At 34.5% G+C, this 21,520-nt stretch overlaps 1 protein-coding gene across 2 annotated transcripts in view; it reads left to right on the top strand.

The window, feature by feature from the left end:
- The window catches only part of ZFPM2 (zinc finger protein, FOG family member 2), a 323,396-nt gene that overhangs the window by 83,589 nt on the left and 218,287 nt on the right, over window positions 1-21,520 (top strand). For both annotated transcript variants that reach the window (XM_075141292.1, XM_075141291.1), the window contains one exon: window positions 4,364-4,465. In XM_075141292.1, the coding sequence (XP_074997393.1) occupies window positions 4,364-4,465 (102 nt within the window). The remainder of the gene's footprint in view (window positions 1-4,363; window positions 4,466-21,520) is intronic.

The following is a 21,520-nucleotide window of genomic DNA, read 5'->3' as shown; positions in this document are numbered from 1 at the left end:
CCCAGCTTCTTGTGCACCTCCTCACTGGCAGAGCATGGGAGGCTGAAAAGTCCTTGACTAGCGTAAGCGCTACTAAGCAACAACTAAAACATCAGTGTGTTATCACACTATTCTCATCCTAAATCCAAAACACAGCACTATACCAGCTACTAGGAGGAAAATTAACTCTATCCCAGCCAAAACCAGGACAACCATCTTGAATTACAGTGGCTTAGCATGTTCACTTGCATCTATTGGATAAACACTAGGATATTAAAAACTGCATTAAAAAACTTTGAACTGTTTTTGAAGAGCAAAAGAAACAGTTAATGCTGGTAAGAAATAGTAAGGTCAAGATGAAAATTATATTCATATTACAGTATTGAAGTTGTTTGAATAAGAGTTTTTTCTTCTCTTAGTTAAGCAGTATTTTGTGTATTCAGCACTTTATTGTAGGCAGAGATTTGTTTCACCTAACTTTAGCTAGCTAAAGATAGGTTCCTAGTCTAAGCTGTGTGTTTCAGAGAATAATTCATTTCAGCTATCTCGGACACCAAGAGGGGTCTCATATCTCAGGCATCCTCGAATAGGATGAGTCACTGTGGAGGTTCCTGTCTTCCCTGTCTATAGGAGCGCCTACATAATTAGTCTGGACTAGCTTAACTTTCAGACATCTAAGGTTAGAGGAGATGAATTCTGCCCAAAGTGTAGCTTTAATACCAAATATAGAGAAATAGCTGAAAGTCCAGTAAGCTTAATTGACTCATGACTGAACATACTATATGGTATTATAGATTCTTGCTCATATGAGTCTTTTTTTCATGCAATAATTTTCTTTTAAAGGACAGAATTAATTTACTGATCTTAGTTGCCAGAAGGAAAAACTTAAACAGAAGCAGGTTTGCTTCATTTTAGAGCATTTATCATTGCTGGTATTTCCATACCACTCTTTGGTGTTGATGGTAAAAAATTATCTTTCCTTTAACTTAAATATAAAATGTAATTGAGCAGCAAAGTGAAGAAATAAGCATGAGAAAAAAAACAAAAGAATGGTATTAGAAAAGAATCAACAGGTTAGTACCAAAGTGAGTAGTATATATAAAGCAAGAAGCACTTGATTTGACTTGCAAGAAAGAAAAAAAAAATGTCCTGGATCCAATTAAATGTTTACACCTGTAAATTGAAGAAAAATATAATCAGTTTTAAAATAAATATAAAAAAATAGTCTTATTGAGACTGGAAAATAGTCAGTGAATGAACAAAAAGAGTAAACAATAGAAAGAAAATAAATTCTGTAAGGAAATAAACTCCTTTGTGCTAAACAAATGTTAGCTGCTAAAGTAGCATTAAGTAAGGGAAAGAAAAGAAAAAAGCTTGAGAGATGTGTTTTGTTATCAGCTCTTGTGCTAAGCCTCCTTTTGGCTTCTTAAAGTTGCAGTGTCTCCACACTTGGTTGTCCATTTTCATCTGACCTTGACGCTCAGCTGAGCCTGGGATAGACTTGCTTCACAGATGGATTCTGAAGCCCACAGTAATGTACCTTTTGTTTGTTTCACGAGCAGATTGCTTCAGTATGGAAGGAGAGTAGTATGGGGGAAAAGGAGAAATCAGTGTTGTGATATTGCAGGTGTATAATGCATGGACTTGGTAGTTGCTGAATAGTAGAAAATATCAATGAAAATAATTAAAAATACTTCTAGATGCAAACCAAAGTTTTCCTTTATGTAAATTCTGCACATTTTGTTCTACTCTATTTGCACAGGACATGCATTAATTCATGAAAACTTGATTATGAAAAACACGTAACACCATACTTCATGAAACAATGAAAAAGCAAGTTAATGAAAAGTTAAGCCATCTGCTAACATAGATTTTCAGATCTTTCCTCATCTCCCAAATACTTAATTACTGTGTGCTGTAAGTTCTATACCTTAGCTGTAATTCTGTCCTTCTTTTGCCCTTCAGCCCAATCTTTTCACATAAGTTTCTCCTCCTCTTTCAGTTCTAATAGTTTTGTTTGTTTGATGTTCTGGTTGGTTGCATTGATTGAAAGAATGCTCAAATTTGCATGCTAACGCCAGGTTTGCATATATTATAACCTGGAAAAACTTTTATATGTTGGAGCTAAAATTTTCCACGCTTGGGCTCTATCTAAAAGAATTCTTACTATTTCTAAATTTTTCTGTTGTTGTTCTGATGTAGTCCATAGAGAGCTATTGTTTACAGTGGAAGAAAAACATTTTATTTAGTGTAAAAGTTCCATGCAAAGAACATTTTAAGAGCTTTCTGTGGTGATTATACAGCTTGAGTTAGAAACTCATAATCAGAACTGCCCTTGCTGTGAAGTGCTTTCCAACATTTTGGAGAAAACTGGAGGTGATCTTGCCAGGTCTGAACCTTGGAAAATTGTCCTTTGTGTCTCTCCGATAAAGAACAATTTGTTGCAGCTGTAAGTAGCTATGAAGGTAGAAATATGAAGGTAAAAATATCTGATAGGTTCTTCAGTCCACTCAAAAAAAGCAGAATTCTCTTTGGTTACTACAAAGTAACTATACAAATGCTAATTTAAAATAGGCTAGTTGGTTAAAAACAAATAATTGCTAAAACTATTTATAAGAAACTTGATAGCTTTTTCAGCATGTGAGTATTTAGAACGGTCTTCTGAAGCTAACTTCAGATTGAACTGAAGCACATGAATTTCAGATACCTGGGTAAAATTATACAGTGTGTTTAACAGAAAAATTATACTAGATATTAATGATGTCTTTTAGCTTTAAGTGCCTATGAATACACTGGACTATATTTTTAGTACTACAAATACACTGAACTATATTTTTGTTATCGGAGTCTGGAGTGAATATAGTATTGTGTTTGGGTGAGAAGTAGTTTACCAGGATTTGAAAAACTGTTTGTTTTATGAATGCAAGGAAGAATGTTATTGCAAGACATTACATGTGCACATGAAGTTAATACTTTATAGTGTTTGTATATATTCATGTACTTGAAAACTCTGGGTCTCAAGCTTATCTGGTATAAATATAGCTCCAGTGATAACGTATGGGGATCTGGCATGGTTTGTTGTAATCACATTTCTTTACCTATGTTGCTAATAAAAGCTTTTGTTATCATGAGTGGGGAAAAAATTACAAGTTACTGCTTAATTGCTGTGCTTTTTGCTCCTTATTGCTCCTCTATTGTCAAATCAACAAACAGTCTCATTTTCAGATTCTAAAATATATAGCATTTGTTTTTTAGTGCTGCCACTTTTCTGTGGGACACAGTTTTTTAAGAAGTTTGCTTCAAGTTTGCTAAAAAAATTAAACCATAATTCATTCCTATTTGACTGATACAGTTAATTGTTTGATTTTTCCATTCTTCATAGTATGTTCTTACGCAAGAGTTTCTCAGATTGATTAGTAGTGAAAAAAAAAATCTACTAATGCAGTAAAGTACTGGCCTAGATAAGCACTCAGATATGTCATTGAACACATTACTGTGGCCAGACTATTTTGTGTTAATACCAGAACCCCTCACCTTCAATATAATTTTTCATAGTGGTTATTTCAAAGTATTTTTGCATGGAGCTTACCTAGAATCTTTGTTTAAGTGAAATAACTGCACTTTCAACAAGGAGTTCTTCAAATAATTAAACGTTCATCTGTAAAAATTTAACCTTATCATAATGTTCAGTGTGTCCTGTATACAACCTTATAGTGGATAGTTACTGAAGGCAGATAGATGTTCTCAGGTACTTCTTGATGGTGAAAATTCTAAAATTCATCAGAAATGTTGCATTTCTTTAGATAAAGCTTGATAGGGAGAAAATTATAATAGGGACTTGCTGATAGCTTATAACCTTTAAGGGCAAATTTCTTAAATGCCTAAATACCACAGAGTAGATCTCCGCTAGTTGCCTGAAAAGCCAGAGTGTTTAGTGGGCCATATTTTTGTACTAAGTGTCATTAGTCTGCAATGCATAAGAAACAGTTAGGTGTCAATTCAAGAAAACACACAACTGAAAGTGTATGTTCCTGGGGAGTAACAAGCTGATTTCTTTCTTTCATTTGTGCATACAAACTTAATGACTTTTTGTGCATGGGTTTACAGAAGTTGTGATTCCATTTTTTAAGCGTATGGGGTAAACACTGATTTCCAAGATTTGTCTCTCCACAGAACTGGAAGGATTGGATACTCAAGGCTTGAGTTACTGGGAACTCACAGATGTTTATGTGTCTAATAATATTTTTTTCATTTTCTCTCAGTTTATAGACATGCATATGTTTTCACTTATGCATGTAAGCAGTTGTTTGGATAGTGTAGGAGCTCTGCCTAAAAGTCACTATTGAAATATGTCAATACTGTATTTCTTTGATTATTTCTTCAGGCAATGAAGAAGGCATCCAGGATGCAGCAGAATCTGATGGTGATGCAAGGTCAGAGAAACCAGGGCAGCTTGCTGTGGAGACTGAAGAGTGGGATGGGCCAGGTAGGAAAAAACAACTGAAAGTCAAGAGAAATTTCTTAAACTAGATTCCAATATTTTTTCATATTATTATGCTTTGCATTGATTTTTAATGGACTGTTTCTTTTATGATCCTTTGGAGTCCAGGATGTTGATATATAAGTAATAAGATAAAGTTCTTGAGTAAAACATGGTTTTGGCTATACCATTTTGTAAATTGTTCAACACAAAATGCCTTACGTACCTACTTGATATAAAGGAAAATGTTGTTGCTGCTTAGAATTTTAGCATTAAAATTTATCAGTAAGTTCTCAGTTCCATGGCTGTATTAAGGTAGAAGCTTTTCTGCTCTCTTTTCTGAGGCCAGAAGACCAACCAAATGCCTGTATCTCAAGCTCTGTGCCTACATTTAGCAACGTGTTGAGTTTAACAAATAGGTATGGTATCTACTGACATTTTCAAGGACTTTGTTTACTTGTTTTAGCCTGATAGAAATCATTTAGCACACCTGGTCATTGATTTCAGTTGAGAAAGAAACTCTTAGATTGCAGTGAATGAAGTGTTAGAACTTCATATTAAAACAGTAATTCAAAGTAACATTTTCTATTATGCACAGTGAAGATGGTGCAAGCATAACATTGCTAAGATATACGATGTGATGGTAACATGGGAATACTTTCCGAGTATCTGTTCAGTATAAATATGTAAAACCACTGTTGTACTGTAAAAGTACCTAAGACAAAGGGGTAAATTGTATTTCTCAATTAGGCAATTCTGCAGTTGAATTCAATGCAATGTTTTCATGGAATGGGCCTTAAAAATCCATTATATCGACTATATTTTAATAGTGCTGTTGGAAAACATGCATCTGAAGGCAAACATACTCTAAGAATAGCTGTATCTTTTACGGAGATTTTCGCTAAAAAGGATGAGCATATCAGAAAAGAGTTCCAGAAGCATTCTATCAATAATTTATAATGAAATAATAATATTTCATTAGAAAAATTCCTATATTTCAATCACATTTTCATCCTTGCTTGATTTTGCAAATTACTGTATGCTCTTCATGAAGAGAAGAACAAAACTAATGGTAATTTTCTGAAACCAGTAGCTGGAAAATACAATGCAAACAAAAATGAAGACATAGTATATCTAATTATTATGAAGTCATTTAAAATGTTTTTAATGATAATACACAAATAAGTTGATATTCTATATAAAGCACTATGGTGTTATACGAAAACAAGATTTAGTATTAAATTACACTACAGTACATTTAAAATAATACAAAAGACATCTTTGGAGGTAGCAGAATGGCCTTTTCCAGCTTCATAGTAGACTTAAAGACTGTCAGTGATTAACATATGACTTGTTATTAATTTCATTATAAATAAACTCTGAAATCGGTAATTTTTTGTTGCTTTTTGTTTTTAGTGTATTTCAACAGTTGAATATGCATTTTGTGGGCTGTTACTGCTTTTTATATCAGCTATTTTATACAAAAGTTTCAGAGATACCTTTTATGACAGTATGGAGTAAAAGGAGTATTTTTTATTTTGGTGGGGGAAAAAATTCAGTTAAGATGTGTGTATTTCTTGTAATATTTATTGGTAGCTTTGACATGGGATAAGATGGAAATGAAAGCTGAATATGGGAAAATTCCTTTTGACTTCAGAAAACTGATGACTACCAACATGAAACAAGCAGCTCTATTTTATTTAAATATTGGTTCTTTACAAGGGTATAATATGTATGAAGAAAGGAATGGGTACATACTCTTCATCATGCATGCTTTCTGAAATGAATTTGGTTTTTTATTGATACGTAAAAAGAAACAATCAACAGAAGATCATTTTCAACCATGCAGTACAAAGTAACTTCTTTGAAAAAAAACCTAAGCATGAAGTATTTTGCTTATTTAGGAACATATTTTAGCACAGCGTGAACAGAACCATTAAAAACTTTTCTTTGGCAACTTTACCAACTCGTAGTACAGATGCTACCTGAAAGAGTAGATGACCACACATTCTTTGTTATCTGGTCTGTCTCTGGTCTGCTTACTGAGATGGAGCGCTCTCAGAATCAAACAATGACTGTGTTCTGCATGATACAAGTTGCTGCCAACTGATAACGTGAATTGTGACAACTCAAGGATTCATATAAATAGTAGAGATGTTTTGTTATTTTAATTTTTTTTTCTTTTTCTAGCACTAAGAGAACATATTGTTATTTTCAGAGCCAGTACTTGCCAGGGACTGAAGTTCTGAGAGTTATTCATTAGCAACAACTTACTCATGAATGAGTCAGAATTAAGCTTCTGGCATTAATTAGAGTTTTATTTTGTTTGAAAATTTGCATTGTTAAATGGTTCACATGCACTCCCAAGCCTTTGTAATTAGTATATTTCTGTGAAGAAAAATCTAAAGTTAAATGCGCTGTAGCTTCAAAGAGTGTCTGCTGAAGCAGTCTTTCGGATCACATAGTCTTGTGACCTTCACTGACCATCAAGGAATTGCAGAGATAATGCCTACTCTCTGTAGTCACTTTGAGAGTACCTGAATGTTTTTTAAACTATCCTCAGTTTTCATTGTTTCTGTCCTTATTTTTTACAAATTCTTTTTAATGAGAAGACTACTCTGAAGTAATGGAAACTGAGGTCAATAGAGTGTATATGGACACACAGTAAACAACCTGATTCTTTTTCCATTATAGCCAACAGCAAAAGTCCAAGGAATAGAAAGAGTCTGCAAAGCAAGACTGGGCTCAAACAAATTTTATATGAAAAGACTTATTTCTTTAAATGTGGAAGCAGAGGTCGTTTTACAGCCTTAAATATACTGTTTGCTATCAGATGGATGCCTTAATACATGTAGATGTATATAGGTATATAGCCTTTGTATTACTGCTAGGATATCAGTGCATGTGAGGCAAGTGATTAGTGTTTTAACACATAATGGACGAAAGGCGGATGTCCTGTGTGTCTCCTACAGGCATCACACAAGAGAATAGGATCATTCCCTTTTTTACTGGATATCTGTTCTATGTAAGAACAAAAATCTCCTCAACTTGGGGAACTATGGATGAAATAACCTAGAGGTTCCATGCTTCCATACCAAAACTGTCTTAAAATCTCTGAAAATTTTACATACCAGGCTCCTGAACTAAAATATTGTTGAACCCAATATAAGGAAATTGTATATTATATGCCATCTTGACAGATACAGAAAAATTGTTTAAAGAATTAGTGTTTATCATCCAGTGGTCATGCCTGAATTGGAGAATACAAGTTCAGTCCACTGTACTTGTCATTTTAAGAGACAGCAAATACGAACTGTATCAAAAGGGAGAAAGACTTGAATGAAAAAGTATGGATCATAACATGGAAGTGTTTAAGAAGAATTCTTTAGATTTTCCAAAAGCTATAATAAAAGTGAAGGCTATGTTGGCTTTACCTAGAAGAGAATTTTAAAAAAAGAAAAAATCCAACTTTAAAATGAATGGGAAAACAGTGGATGTAACCAGATGCTGGGAACTGTAATACCTGGCTAAAAGAAAAAAAGAAAAAAGTAACTAAAAATCTATCTGTAGCTTCATTAATAACAGTAAGATATTTTAAAACGTGGTAAGAAAAAAATCATTAGAAAATTGATATTTATCTATTACAAGTCAAGACTCTTAATAGTTATAGGGGACAGGAAAAAGGGTAGAGTAATTTAAATATTTCTGATCTGCTTAAAACACAATTGTGCTGGAAAACCTATTTGTCTGTAAGTGATGACTATATTTCTGTTCCATCAACAACTGATCAATGTGTTAAACCTGATAAATCCTTAAGAAGTCTGATAGGTTGAATTTAACTTTTTTAGGAGTTAGGTGACCCACTGTCCCACACCAGTCTTCAGTTTTCAAAAAGTTTTGAGATGATTTGAAATTCTAGAACACTAGAGGAAACAAGTTCGAAAACAGTAAATCAAGATTGGTCTTAATAATGACAGACTTGTCCACATGACAGTGGTCCCATTGAAAATAATGGGATAAAAGTGATGTAAGACCCTTTTATTGAAGGGGGATTAGTAAGAATGCCAATCCATATAGGTTTATGGAAAAAATAGATCTTGTAAAACCAACTTAATATGTAATGGTGAGCTAAAGTGTATTAGTTCTTTGCAATATGTTTACAATCCAAAGAAAATACTAAATAATGGATAGGTATTGTTATTGCAGGATCTGAATAACTTGACATGTTAGCTGCAGAAAAATTTTAGTTTCAGTATAATTAAATATGAAGCCATGTGCTTGCGAGAAGGTAATAGAAGTTTTACTACAGAAAGCAGTGCATCTGAAAAAGTCTTGGGATTTAGTGAACCAGGGTTGAGCCCAAAAGATAGAGCTGTGGCTAAAGGATATGTGTGGGTTCTCAAATTATCTTGCTTGTCTGGTTGGCAGTCTTGTTTGATGCTGAAACAGGGTTCTGTCCCCTGCATTCACACTTCAAGAATGATGTTAAAGTTTGAAGCAGATTTACAGAAGAGACACTAGAATCTTGAAAGGACTGGTATTATGAAAAAGTCTAGGTCCTTTTCCTATTTATTTTATCAGAGAAAATATTAAAGGACAACCTGATTAAAAACTACTTTAAATTTAGAGTGAAAATCAATAACAATGGGCACCTCTTTCTAGCAAAAGTATCAGAAGATTAAATAGACATTGAAGCTCCACAATTTCAGACATAAAGAACAGATTTTAGTGCTTAAAAAGTTAATTATTGGAATATTTTATGAAAAGGCATTTATCTGTCATTAGAAATATTTACATTTGGGATGACATACTTTTCTAGAGAACATGGTCCAGTTCTGTGGTAAACACTGGACTTTTTAAATGGGGTAGATTCCACTGGGGACGAAGTTAGATTGGCTGACCATGATAATTCCTTGTAACTAAAATGGAATGAATAAATGAATATACTATATATTACTTTTATAAATATTGTACCATTTGGATGCATTTATAATGAATAAGTACTAGCGGTCCTCCACATAAGCAACTCCCAATTTTTATTTCTCCAGTAATTGTGTATTCAAGCTATGTTAAGAATGATAACTTCTCTGTGCTCTTCTAAATTCTGTGCTATTATTCTGTAGTGATGGAATAAAACAATACAGTAGAAGACATCCAATACCTATTCTGTGAGTAATGTAAAGGTCTTTCACTGTAGACAGATGGGACACAATTTTCTACTTCTGACTAACTAAGCCAAAAAGATTTTCAAAACCCACTCCACCATCCGATGTGCTCAGTTCTTTTGACTTTCTTCCCACAGAGGTCCAATAACCAAGTGAGTGTTTCAGCCATCGGTGAAGTTGTGTCTGCCTTTTAAGACAGAGAAATATTCTCTGTATTAGCAGTTGGGGAACTGAGTATAGGGCATTTACAAAGGTAAAATTAATGCCACTCAAAAAATCTTGGTCCTAAGGAGGAATTGGATCTCTCTTTTCTTAATTCACATGCAGTATACTGTCAACTAGGTCATCCTTATTCCCTGTGTGAGCTCTTACTTTCATAGCCATAAAGGAGCACAGCTTTTGTGCAGAAAGTGCTGATTTTGTGAGTTGGATAGTCTTGAAAGTCAGTCTCAAAAGTTCTTTTGAAATATATCTGAATTTTTCTTAGAAAGTGAGAAAATATGATTTTTCCACATATCCAAAATGAAAAAAAAATGCAGTGGAAAATAACACCTAAAACTCTCATTTTCATTTTATGGGGATTTTTTAATGTATTGTTTACATTCATCTCCACATAAAGTGGAAGTTTCCCATGTATAAAATTCTGCCTCCAGTAAATCAAGAGAACTTCTGCTATTGATAATAGTAAAGCAGAATGAAGTCACAACACATGCTACATCTCGGAAGACTCATCATGATTCATATACATATATTGGAGAACTGTTGAAAAAATTACGAAGGATAGTTAAATATAGAACAGTATAGTTAAATTACGATTAAAGGTTGGTGTTTTTCTTAAAATGTATCAGAAAGTGTAAGAAAAATAGTAAACAGAAAATTAAATAGTGCTTTAAAATAATGATATATTGAGCTATGCTGCTATTAATGTTTAATAAAAGATAAAGAGGCTTTCATGTGAATTCTGGTGTATTGCTTTAGCGAGATGTGGATCAGAAAGGTTCTAGTGAACATCTGACATGCCAGGTTCACATTTTTTACCTGCTATAAAATGTAGTTTGAAAAGCTTTTCTGAATAGATTTCCTGTAACCATTCATAAGAATCACTGTAAATATGTATTGATTGTTGGGTTTACACTGCATTATTTAGTAATACTATAAACAGTTTGGGTTTCAAAGCAAACATGTATAATATAGACTGGAATGGTTGGTAGACCACTGCAAGATGGAAACAGACATTAACGATAGTCTTTTTTTTTCCCCCTTTTTACTTCTTTTTCTTTTTTTTTTTCTTTTTTTTCTTTCTTTCTTTTTAAACCAGTCCTAAGAAGGACTTGGAGATTACTGTCCTGATTTCGTTTCTTTTTTGACTGGGGAAATGTGGTAGATATAAGATCTTGGAAATGCTATTTGATGTAAATTAACAAAAATCCATGAAACATAGTTAACCATAGATATAGTCTGACAGTAAGAATAATATTGTGAAGAAGCAGAGGAAATCATAGAACGACTGTGTGTTACTCTGACAGTGAATCGGTATTATCTCTGCTATCAGATAATGCAGTTATCATTAATTTTCACATTTGCATTTCAATCTTTGGAAGGAAATGACTCTTGCCGGATGAAGATAAGAGCTCTGTACCACTATAATGAACCATCATTTTATCCAGATGCTTTGTATCCATATGAAAATGAGGCTGGGTGGTGGTGTGGTATGTGAGGAGGGAGTGGGGGGGTCATAGAAACATTGTAACAAAGTGTCAAAAATCACTACAGACTTTTGGAGCCCTTTATGAAACAAGAGGCAGTCTAAATAAATCTTTTGTAGTGAAGTGGATATTGGATTAAAAGCGGAGAGCCAGGCTCCTGTACCAGGGGTTGGGAGGGGACCTTGGGGGAGCAGGGGAAGATTTCTGGGGATCTTGATCCGGTTTCCATCACTGGTTTGGAACTAGGAGGAGGCCATGCAGACACAGAATAGCAAAAGTAAGGGGATAATGATCATCAAGTTAACCCTTGCACTGCAACTCTTGTTTTGACACTTGAGTACTATTAAGGTAGGTGAAGTAAATGCTAGTGGACCACTGGCTTCGTGGTTTGGGTTCTGATACTGGAGCTGTTTTAAGAGGTCACCACACCTGTGGGTTAAATGCAGGATTTCGTATAATTTTCAGTCTTGTATATAGAACTGATCCAAGTCTTCAAGAACTGTAGAGTTCCCAGTCCTTTTCCATGCATAGCCCAGATTTGTGTTGATGATCTGAAACTCTATTTGCAGAACTCTGCAAAGCGTCATTCCATTTTAGGTCTGATTGACTAAAACCACTGTTCCCCAAGTACTCTTGCACTATATTCAACTTGTTTGACCTTTATGGTGTAGTTGTTGCCTATAGCTTACAGAGTTCATCCGTACATCATTGGGACTCACTGCCAAATGTCTGCTAAAAGCATGAACTCTTGAGGTTTGACCTCCTGCCCCATTTTTTTGTAACAAAAGCTGAGATTCTTATATCATCAAATGATTGTAAGAACTGATATTTAAATATATGATATTTTAAAAGTGCTTCTTAATGTATAACCTGGGACCATTTATAGGAGCACCAGGATATCCATCTTGCTGTCACCAGCTGGGATTGATGAATTATTCCACTGGCTGTAGCAGCTGCTTCCTCCTGCAGACCTTTCTCAGGCCCTCACCTCTCTGCTCTTACGTGAGCATATTCCTGTCTCTTAATGAGAAGATGCAGGGCTAAGAGCTGTAAGAAAAAACAGGCTACACTTGTGTTAGTAAATTCAGTTAGTAGTGACAGAAGCTGAGTAGTATATACTTGTGAAGTGTTAAAATGGTCCTTGGCATGATTTTGGTTGAGGCCAGCTGACACTCTTCCCAAGTAGATCCCAAGGTTCAGGAGTTAAAGCATTTGCAGGGAGCATTCTCCAGAGGTTGGTTGTGTGCAGTCACCTGTTTAAAGGTTCAGGAAGTCTCCCAGCACATAAATATGGCCCTGTTTGGCTTGAGTGCCCAGAACCGTTCTTTGGCACAGGTTATTAACCTTCCTTTACCTTTAACAGACATACTTAGTACAGAAATTGGAGTTGTTCATCTTGTTGGTGGACTGCTCCCTGTATAGACCTGAAAGATGAGAAAGTGAGAGTGGCTGTGTGAACTCACATGGAAGTAGCAACCAAATCTTGGCTGCCATCTTTCCCATGTGCAGATTTGACTTTTGTGGGAAACAGGCTGTGGTGTGACCTACTGAGCATGTGTAATAGATAAAATCAAGTAATGGGGAGAATTTTCATTTATGGTCACACCTGGCAAAATGCAATGATGCCCACTAACCAGAAATAGTGGTCACCAAGGCTTTAAAAGAGAATTGAGATGTAATACAATTCCCCTAAAATCATGCGAATAGGCAGTACTAAATTTTGAAAACTAAGAGATATTTTCTGTCTTAATGTCACTTGTTATGGTGACTTCTGTAGCATCCCTTTCATGATTCAAGGTGCAAATACAGTAAGATTCTGTAAACTTGGAGATAAGCATTACCTCATTTGACTTGCAACTTAAAATATCAAAAAGCAGCAAGTTCATCACTGAATACTGGAGCCCTTGTCAAGCATTCCAACTGTTTTGTCAGCTGGGATGCCATTTCCTTATCATTGTTTCACACCGTTAACATATATATGTGAATTTAAATTTAATTTCAAAATTAGTTGCTATAGAAATGAACCTAGTTTAGAAGTAACATTTTCTCGTATGTACATTTCACATTTGGAGAACTTTAATTTTATTTAAACATTTAGCCTTTTAGAATATTTTCAAATGCAAAATTTCATTTTTATCCTAGTCAAAATGCTTCAGAAAAGTGAAACTATCTAAAACCTTCAAGTCTATTGGTTTTTATTTGGATGGTCTTCATTTACTATTCCTGGGCCTTTATTTATCCATTTGTGAAATATTTACTTGACATAGCAAGGCTTTTCATTTTTGGTGTGTTAGGTGTAAATTGGTCTTTGGAAACCATCTTAACCTGCAAGTAGGCAAGACTTCTACCTTTCTAGATTAGGTAGACTTGAAATTGATCCAGTATCTTCCTAAATTCTTTTGTACTTGTGTATGTACAGCATGAAGCAAGACCATTGGCCTGACTTGTAGAAGGCATTGAACTCTGAATGAAAGGTGATACACATTAGAAATGTGTTCTATTTTGATTGGCATTTACGTTTCAAGCACAAAAGACTTCTTGTTCTCTGAAAAAAGTTGATAGCTGGGAAAGGCATGTGCAAGGGATGAATGATCAGATTCACTAGGTACTTCGCCTTGGACATGATATGCTATATAGTGGATATTATGTAAAGTACAAATCCCTGTAGGTCACACAGTGAAGGACTCCTAGTCTGTGAAATTCTGCAGGGAATCAGTGAACATCTGCATTACAATACATTGTTTCTTGTAGTTTCATGCACCAAGGGACCTGCAGAGGCTGGCAGAAAGCTTTGCACTTTTCAGCTGTCTCCACTGTAGTTTGGTCATAAAGGCAATATAACATCCTGGTAATTGCAAAGGACTAGGAAACAATGTCTGGTTTTGGAAACAGATGGGGTGAGAATCAAAAGGGACATGTAATCGGTCCACAACTATTTTGTTCTTTGTTGTTTTTTTCTCGTTAATTCAGCTAAGATGATTGCATGCAGAATACTGCATAGCAACACTGGCTTGAACAATTGAAGGACAGATATGTTAATATATTGAACTATATACACAGCATAGTGTTATTTATCATGCAAAGCTGTAGTCCAACAGTTGGATGCAAACACCTAGTGAGAGATGCTAGTGACTTTATTTCTTAAATTGGCAGGTTTCCATTGGTTTCAGTGATGTATCCTGTGTTCAGCATATCATTAAAGAAAATACTTTGATTTTCAAAATAAATTTATTTTTTAATAAATTGAAAATTGCTTTGAAAACTGCTTTATTTACTCTCTCTTAAGACATCATAATGTAGAAGTTGGAATAACGTTACTAAACCAACAAAAATGTTATCACCAGGAACCATTGTACCTCCATTCGAAAGAACCAGCTTTTGCTGAGAATAAAAAATTTAATGTGACATGTGAGTGACAAACTGGTATTTACACCAAAAATTACACAGTCAGAATGGTTCAGAGTCAGAAAAGGAAACTGGACATTGTAGTCGTGGGTCTGCGATGGAAAATCCTAAGGGCAAAATTCCTCTCTCAATTCTGACCTTGACTTTCTCAGTACCTGTGAGACCAGCTTAGCATACATTTGGGTTTAGGTTTTTAATTACCATACTTCATTTTTTAGGGTGCTTTACCATCACATGCTCAGAAGAAGGATATGGATTGAATAGTAGATCTTATTTTCTCTCCTTGATGTAGGCTTCGGACAAGGGTGTGTGTAAATGATCTTTGTAAAGTGCAGTAATGGTTATCATACAGAAATGCTACAATAAACTCTTATGCAATCACTCAGCGCTTATTCACCAACATGGCAAAGTAAGCATGGTTGTCTTAATAGCATCAGATCACATTTTTGTTTAGTTACAAAATTTTTAGTTATTTAAACATGTTCTAATGTAATCAGTGAGAAACCCCAGAACCAAATATTCAGAAGGATGACTCAGAGTTAAAATTAGTAATATACCTATGCTGATATTTGGGTAGGCAGAAGTAATAAGGATTAAAGCCTATGTTTCGAAAGCTGTAACTGCACAATGGCCACTGTTACTAGTTTTTCCTGCAGTCAGCTGATGAGCTTAGACCTTCTAAAACAGCTGTGTAGAGGACATCTGAGCTCCTGGTTTGCTTTTGTTCCCCCCCCCCCCCCCCCCCAAAGATTTCAAAGCTTTCCAAATATGCTTTTTAATAATCAGGGCTGATTCCAAAAATGATTTTTAATCTATAGCATATTAAATCGTGTTTGTTGAGAAGATGCTTATGTATGCCTAGTTTGCCAGTGTGGGCAACCAGTCTGGTGTATCTGTTGCATCTTTTACAATATGCTACAGAAAAAATGAATAAAATTGTCCCATCATAGCTTACTCTTTCCCTTTGCTCCCCTTTGTCTCCCTCAAGACCGTTAAGCAATGTATTCAAGCTGGAAAACTTGAACAGCCATACTTGATTTCACAATGTATTCTTGGGGATTACAGACAGAAAAACTTTCCAGTATTTTACATAATTTTGTCTTAAGTGAGTATTGCGGGATTATGCATTGGCATATTGTTTGTTATAAAAAAAAATTGGCTGATATATTTCAAAGATTGAGGATAAAGCTGTAAAAATCATATTTTACTTAGAGAAGATACTCGAGGTGGGCTCGTTCAGGTCTGTGCTTCTCTGATTTTATGGCAATATAGTTGCGTTGATTTTAAAGATGGTTTGTCAGCATAAAACCACAATGATGGGTTATTGTGGATAATTTAGAAAGACAGTGCAATGTATACTATGGACATACTGTTCCAGAGTGGTGCGTATATGCATTTTGGGCTGTGTGGTTCTTAAAGTAGACTGAATTTCAAATTACATCATTGTGTGAAAAAAAAAGTTCATTAAGTTATCTGAAGTTTGATACTTATACTGTGGTGCCAAAACCACTAATCAGTTCATAAATCTTTGGCTTGCATATATAAATAAATCCTAGTTCTCATAAAAAAATGACACTATCTGGACAGCGCTCATGATAAGCATTCACTGAGAGTTTTCTCAGGTGTAATACAGTCCTGTTTTCAAGGTTTGTGTAATGCAACATTTTAAATGCTTCCTATTGTTTGTTTCGATCTGATAAAGTGTGTATAATTTTAAATTTTATTTGCTTAATACTTTTACTATTGTGATTTGTACTTTATGATTTTTATTGACTTATTCTCAGAGAAAAACTATTTTCCCCGGTTACAGAACTGCTTAGCATTTAATATTCACTACTTTTCAAAGTATGTATTGGATCTCAACTTTTCACGGAAATTTTCTTTAAGCGCTGCTGTCTAAATATATGACTATTTCTAGCAGCAGAAAAAGAAAAAAAACTACAACAAAACAACAGATATTTTGGTGTGTTGCAGTCCGATAAGAGCTAGCATTTAGTTTAATTACTATATCCATAACATTTTAGCCATCAAATTTTCAGCCTCTTCCAAGGAAATTATTTTTCTCTCATCTTGTCCTGCTAATCCTTGTTTTAATAGTTACAACTTACTTAATTTTCTCTCCTGTATCTTCATGCCACAATGCGCAAATCATCTGGAATCGAAGAATGGTGTGATAAGGTTGTTGACAGGGATGTGAATGGGAGACAAACAGTGTAGAATTTAAAATGTTATATACGTGCCAGAGAACATCTTCTGGGGACACTGGAGAAATTGCATATTGCTACGGTACCTTCAAACATGTGATCTGACAGAGCAATGGACAACGAAGGAGCATTGGACTCTGTCCTACGTGGCGCACGAAGTAAGCTTCAGGTTCCTTTAATACTTTTCTGTAGGAATACATCTGATTGATTGATTACAGAAAACCCATTCTCCTTGAATGCTGCCTCTTGTCAATATATTCTACAATGTCATATGCATATTGACAAGCATGATGCAATAGAATAGTTGTTCTACTGATTCACTGCTCTCACATTGTTCGGTGTTCTACATACCGGGAAACTCAGTCAAGAAATTAAATAATACCCTAATAGTACTTAGAAACTGTCATCCTCCCTATTAACAAGCCTTTTACCATCTGCTTGCTTTTTAATTTTTCTCGTAAAAGAGACGAAAAATCGCTTGAATATGTAGCAAAGCATGTCACATTACTTTCACCATTTCTCAGCTTCTGGGATCATTGCCCTGTAAAAATGCTATGTGCATTTCCCCAAAGCTTGGACATATCATGACACTTATCTAAAGAGAAAAATGATATATTTTTAAAAGAAAAATGCTGACCTAGTTAGTGAGGCTGAAACCGTTCATTAATTAGAAGTCATAATTGCAATTACATGGTAAAATTAATTTATCACGAAAATAATCCTATCAGTTTTCCTTTTTGGAAAAATGGAACCAAATGATTTTAGCAGCCCGTATTGCTTAAGGCTGATATTACAGTGATATTGCTTTAGAGTGAAAAAATAATCAAATTCTATTTTCAAGATCTGAAATTCTGAGACTGCATCAATGATAGTTTATATATTATATGAGATTCACTTGAGTTGTAATTTTGTAATTACATGTAATATATAAAGCATATATGCACAGATAAATGCATAAAAGGAAAATAGTGTGCTGAAATTTAAAAAGAGTGAATTGAAGATAACACAGCACATAATATATAGAAAAATTCATGTAATATGGCAAGTATGCTGCAGTGTATGTAGCCTCAGAATGCCTTTTCTATCCTCGGGCTATTTAGACTTCCTTGATATTCAAATCTTAATGTACATTAAATGGAATTTAAGGAGGTCCACCTTGCTGGACCTCAGGCAGACTTAGCAAGTAGTGCTCCTTGGGGATACCATTTTATGTATATATTTGCAAAGATGTTATAGCCATGAAATATAGTCCTTTGATGACATCATAACTGTGAAATACGACTTTATTTTGCTCACCAGCAGTCAGAGCTTTGCTTTATCTATATTAAGCAGTCTGTATGCATAAATAAAGAATACCAAATACTGAAGCTGACTGCTGTAACCTAACTGGCCACCTTCAGTTGGAGTACTCATCACTCCCTGTGATGCCCTATGGATGTCAGGGGACTGTTTGTAGAATAACATGCTGTCAAATATCACCAAGTTCAATATTGTCTTCTCTCTTGAAATGTATTAATAAGCACTGTGTATATCATTAGACAGCTATATGCCCAAATTCAGCAATTATTTATGCTAATTTAAATTTTAACAGAGGGCAGAAATTTATTATTTTATGTCAAGGTAGTCAAACTTAGTCTTTAAATTTAAGGATCTCAAAATATATCATTAAAATTCTGGTGCTGTTGAAGTAAATAGAAAATTACACATTGATGCCAATGGATTTAATACCGGCTCTATTAATGACTAGTTAATGTTTGAATGCATGTGTCATTTGCATAAGACTCACAAATACATTTACTTTTTAGGAGAAAGACTGTTAGCCGCAGTCACCAGGATAGTGTTCGTCTGCCTGGACTTTCTTGTTAATGGGAGATAGGATTAAGTATACTTTTGAGCATTTGAAAATATCTTAAGTCTCAAAGAAGGAGACTTCATAGGACAATGTAAGAAATACATGCTTAAATCTATTTTTCCAGACTAACCTGGCATTTGAAGATCAGTAAGGCTTTTTTTAATTTTTTTTTTTTTTCTCTCCAGGTAGTAAGAAAAAAAATCTACATTTAGAAGAATACTTTTGGTCTTCTAGGCTCCCATGCTGCAAAGCATTTACAAACTTCTAATTTAATGCATATAAGCATGCCATTAAACAAAGAAAGAACTACTTGCATGCATTAAGTTAAGCACACATGTAAGTGTTTGTAGGACTGCGGCCTTAGGTCGTAAGCTCTTCCAGGAAGAAGCTGCCTTTATCATTGTACTTTCTACATACTCCGCAAACTGTTAGCTTGCACAAATTAATAGGCATGCAAATTGAAGCAATGCTAAAGGCCCCTTTCCACTCCTCTGACAATGTAAAAGGGCCTTGAAGGTTGACTAAATTACTTCAGTAAGACCCAGAATTCCGGATACAATAAATAAGGACTTCAAATTGTTACTTCTTGAGTTTTCTGTTAATTACAGAACATTGTTTCATTGATTTGCTTGATTTTCTAACTTACTTCCTATTTTGAAACATTTTTTTTAAAAATACTTATACAAGATGTTTTGAGTCATACATACTTTTTAAAATGAATAGTCTTTTCTTTTGAGAAGTAGGAGCTAAATCTTGAGGCTGCTGTTCATTTTCATTTCACAGCGACTTCATTGTCAGTGATGGGATAGTAAGGTCTTACATAACACGTTAGTTTTTTAAATTATAACTCATTTGGATTCTGCAATTTTAAACTTCTGCAAGTTTAAAAACCCCATCATATTTCATGGCTCTGATTACAGCTGTGAACGTCTTGTGGTGGCATAATGCACATGAGTCTTGATCTTATTTTCTTTGCTAGTAGTAAGATTTTTGCTGTAGCTGTATATATTTTTGCTGTAATTATATATAGGAATATACTAATATTATGAATTGAGAGGAGAAGATGTTAAAATATTGCTACGGATAGAAAAAGATTGTGACATGTAATGTCCAAAATGTTCCTAAGGACAAATCTTTTCTTACAGGAAACAGTTAGTTAGGAAAAGTTAATACTTTTTAAATTATCTTTTACCGTTTTTTTTTAAATAAAAAAGTGCCATAAATTTGACAGAAGGGGTATTCTGAAATACCCTGTGTGAAGCATCAGTGGCTCTTAGTTTCTTCTTCTGAAAATCAGTTGAATCTACTGCCTATCGTTTTAATTATTAGCTAAGTCCAAGCAGTATTTTAGAATTATGACTGTTGGCTTGATGATTTTCTCAAGTGTCAGCTGATAAACTAAACCTTATCTTAGCATTAAGGGCAATAAAAGAAAATTTACCCATTTAAAGCTCTTATTTTCTCTAATCCGAGTTTCTTAATCGTGGCCCATCCTGTTTATATTTTTCATCGACTTTATTTCTTCGATTTTTCTTTTGTATAGACACTACCTACTGTTCACCTTTTGCCTTCCTCATGCGATATTTGTAATAATAAAACAAGTCCATATATACTGGTTTTAATTAACCTTATGGTTAATTGGTATGCATGGTGAGATAGATGGCGTGAGATTATGTATCTGAATAAATTTACTTCATATGAAAACTGTAGCAACTAACGCTTGTACGTGGTTCTCTCTTGCAGTCGTGGCCCAATAGTACTTACCTGTTGTATTTGTCATCCCCACCTTCCTGCCTGCACTTGTGTTCCCCTTCACACATGCGGACGGTCACAGCACAGTGGCTATCAAGGTGACAGTCCAGCGGTGCTTAGTGGAGCAAATGTCTTTACATTTTGGTTGCTTAACAAATAATGCACACAAAACGCTTGCAGCAAAGAGGCAGTTTCCCCAATGTACTTGTACACATGCTGAAAAATTGTCATTTTCCTCATCAAGTTTCGTTTCCCTAAAAAAAAAAAAAAAAAAAGCAAGCTTTTTGTTCTTTCTACTCCCTTTTGATCATTCATAATTTCTGATCATCTCCTTTTATATTCCTGGTCTGATTTTCTTCATGCTCTTCATTTTTACTCTGCTTTGTATTCATTCTCTTTCTGTCACTTTTTTCCTTTGATTCTGTTAAAGTCCTTTTTCCATGTGGTGTCTGTCTTTTGCACATTATAATTATAAAATATTTCCATTTTCTCTTCAGGCACTCAAAATTTGTTTACCTAGCTTTCTAAGTTTGGATACAGTGTTTCCTATGGTATTTATCAAGGAGAGTATAGTGAGAAATGAGCACACTATTACTATTCTTGGCTTTGCTGTATTTTCAAAGAGCATCTGCTGGTGTTCATTTGATTTTTTTTTCCCTCAGCTATGTATATAACACACGCATATGTATCATCAATTCAATGAAAATACCAAAGAGAAAATGAATTTTATGAAATTGGGAGGAAGTTTGCAGCAAACAGTGGATTATATTGGTGTTATATAGCTATCTCATCAAAAGGTAGCAAATGCACAAGACCTTTTGCGCTTTTCAATTTGAAAGAAAATGATTTCATTAGAAAAAAAAGAACCATCACTCTGGATGTTGGAGAATGCCAGAGCCTGATGAAACCAGCTGAAGAGACAAACTGAGTGTACGGATGCAGATTAGCCTTCAGAAGATGAGGGTGTAAAAGGGATT

The sequence above is a fragment of the Calonectris borealis genome, chromosome 2, assembly GCF_964195595.1.
Source record: "Calonectris borealis chromosome 2, bCalBor7.hap1.2, whole genome shotgun sequence".
NCBI classification, from domain to species: domain Eukaryota; kingdom Metazoa; phylum Chordata; class Aves; order Procellariiformes; family Procellariidae; genus Calonectris; species Calonectris borealis.
The sequence above is the reverse complement of the archived record's forward strand: the minus strand, read 5'-3'. Positions and strand labels throughout refer to the sequence as shown.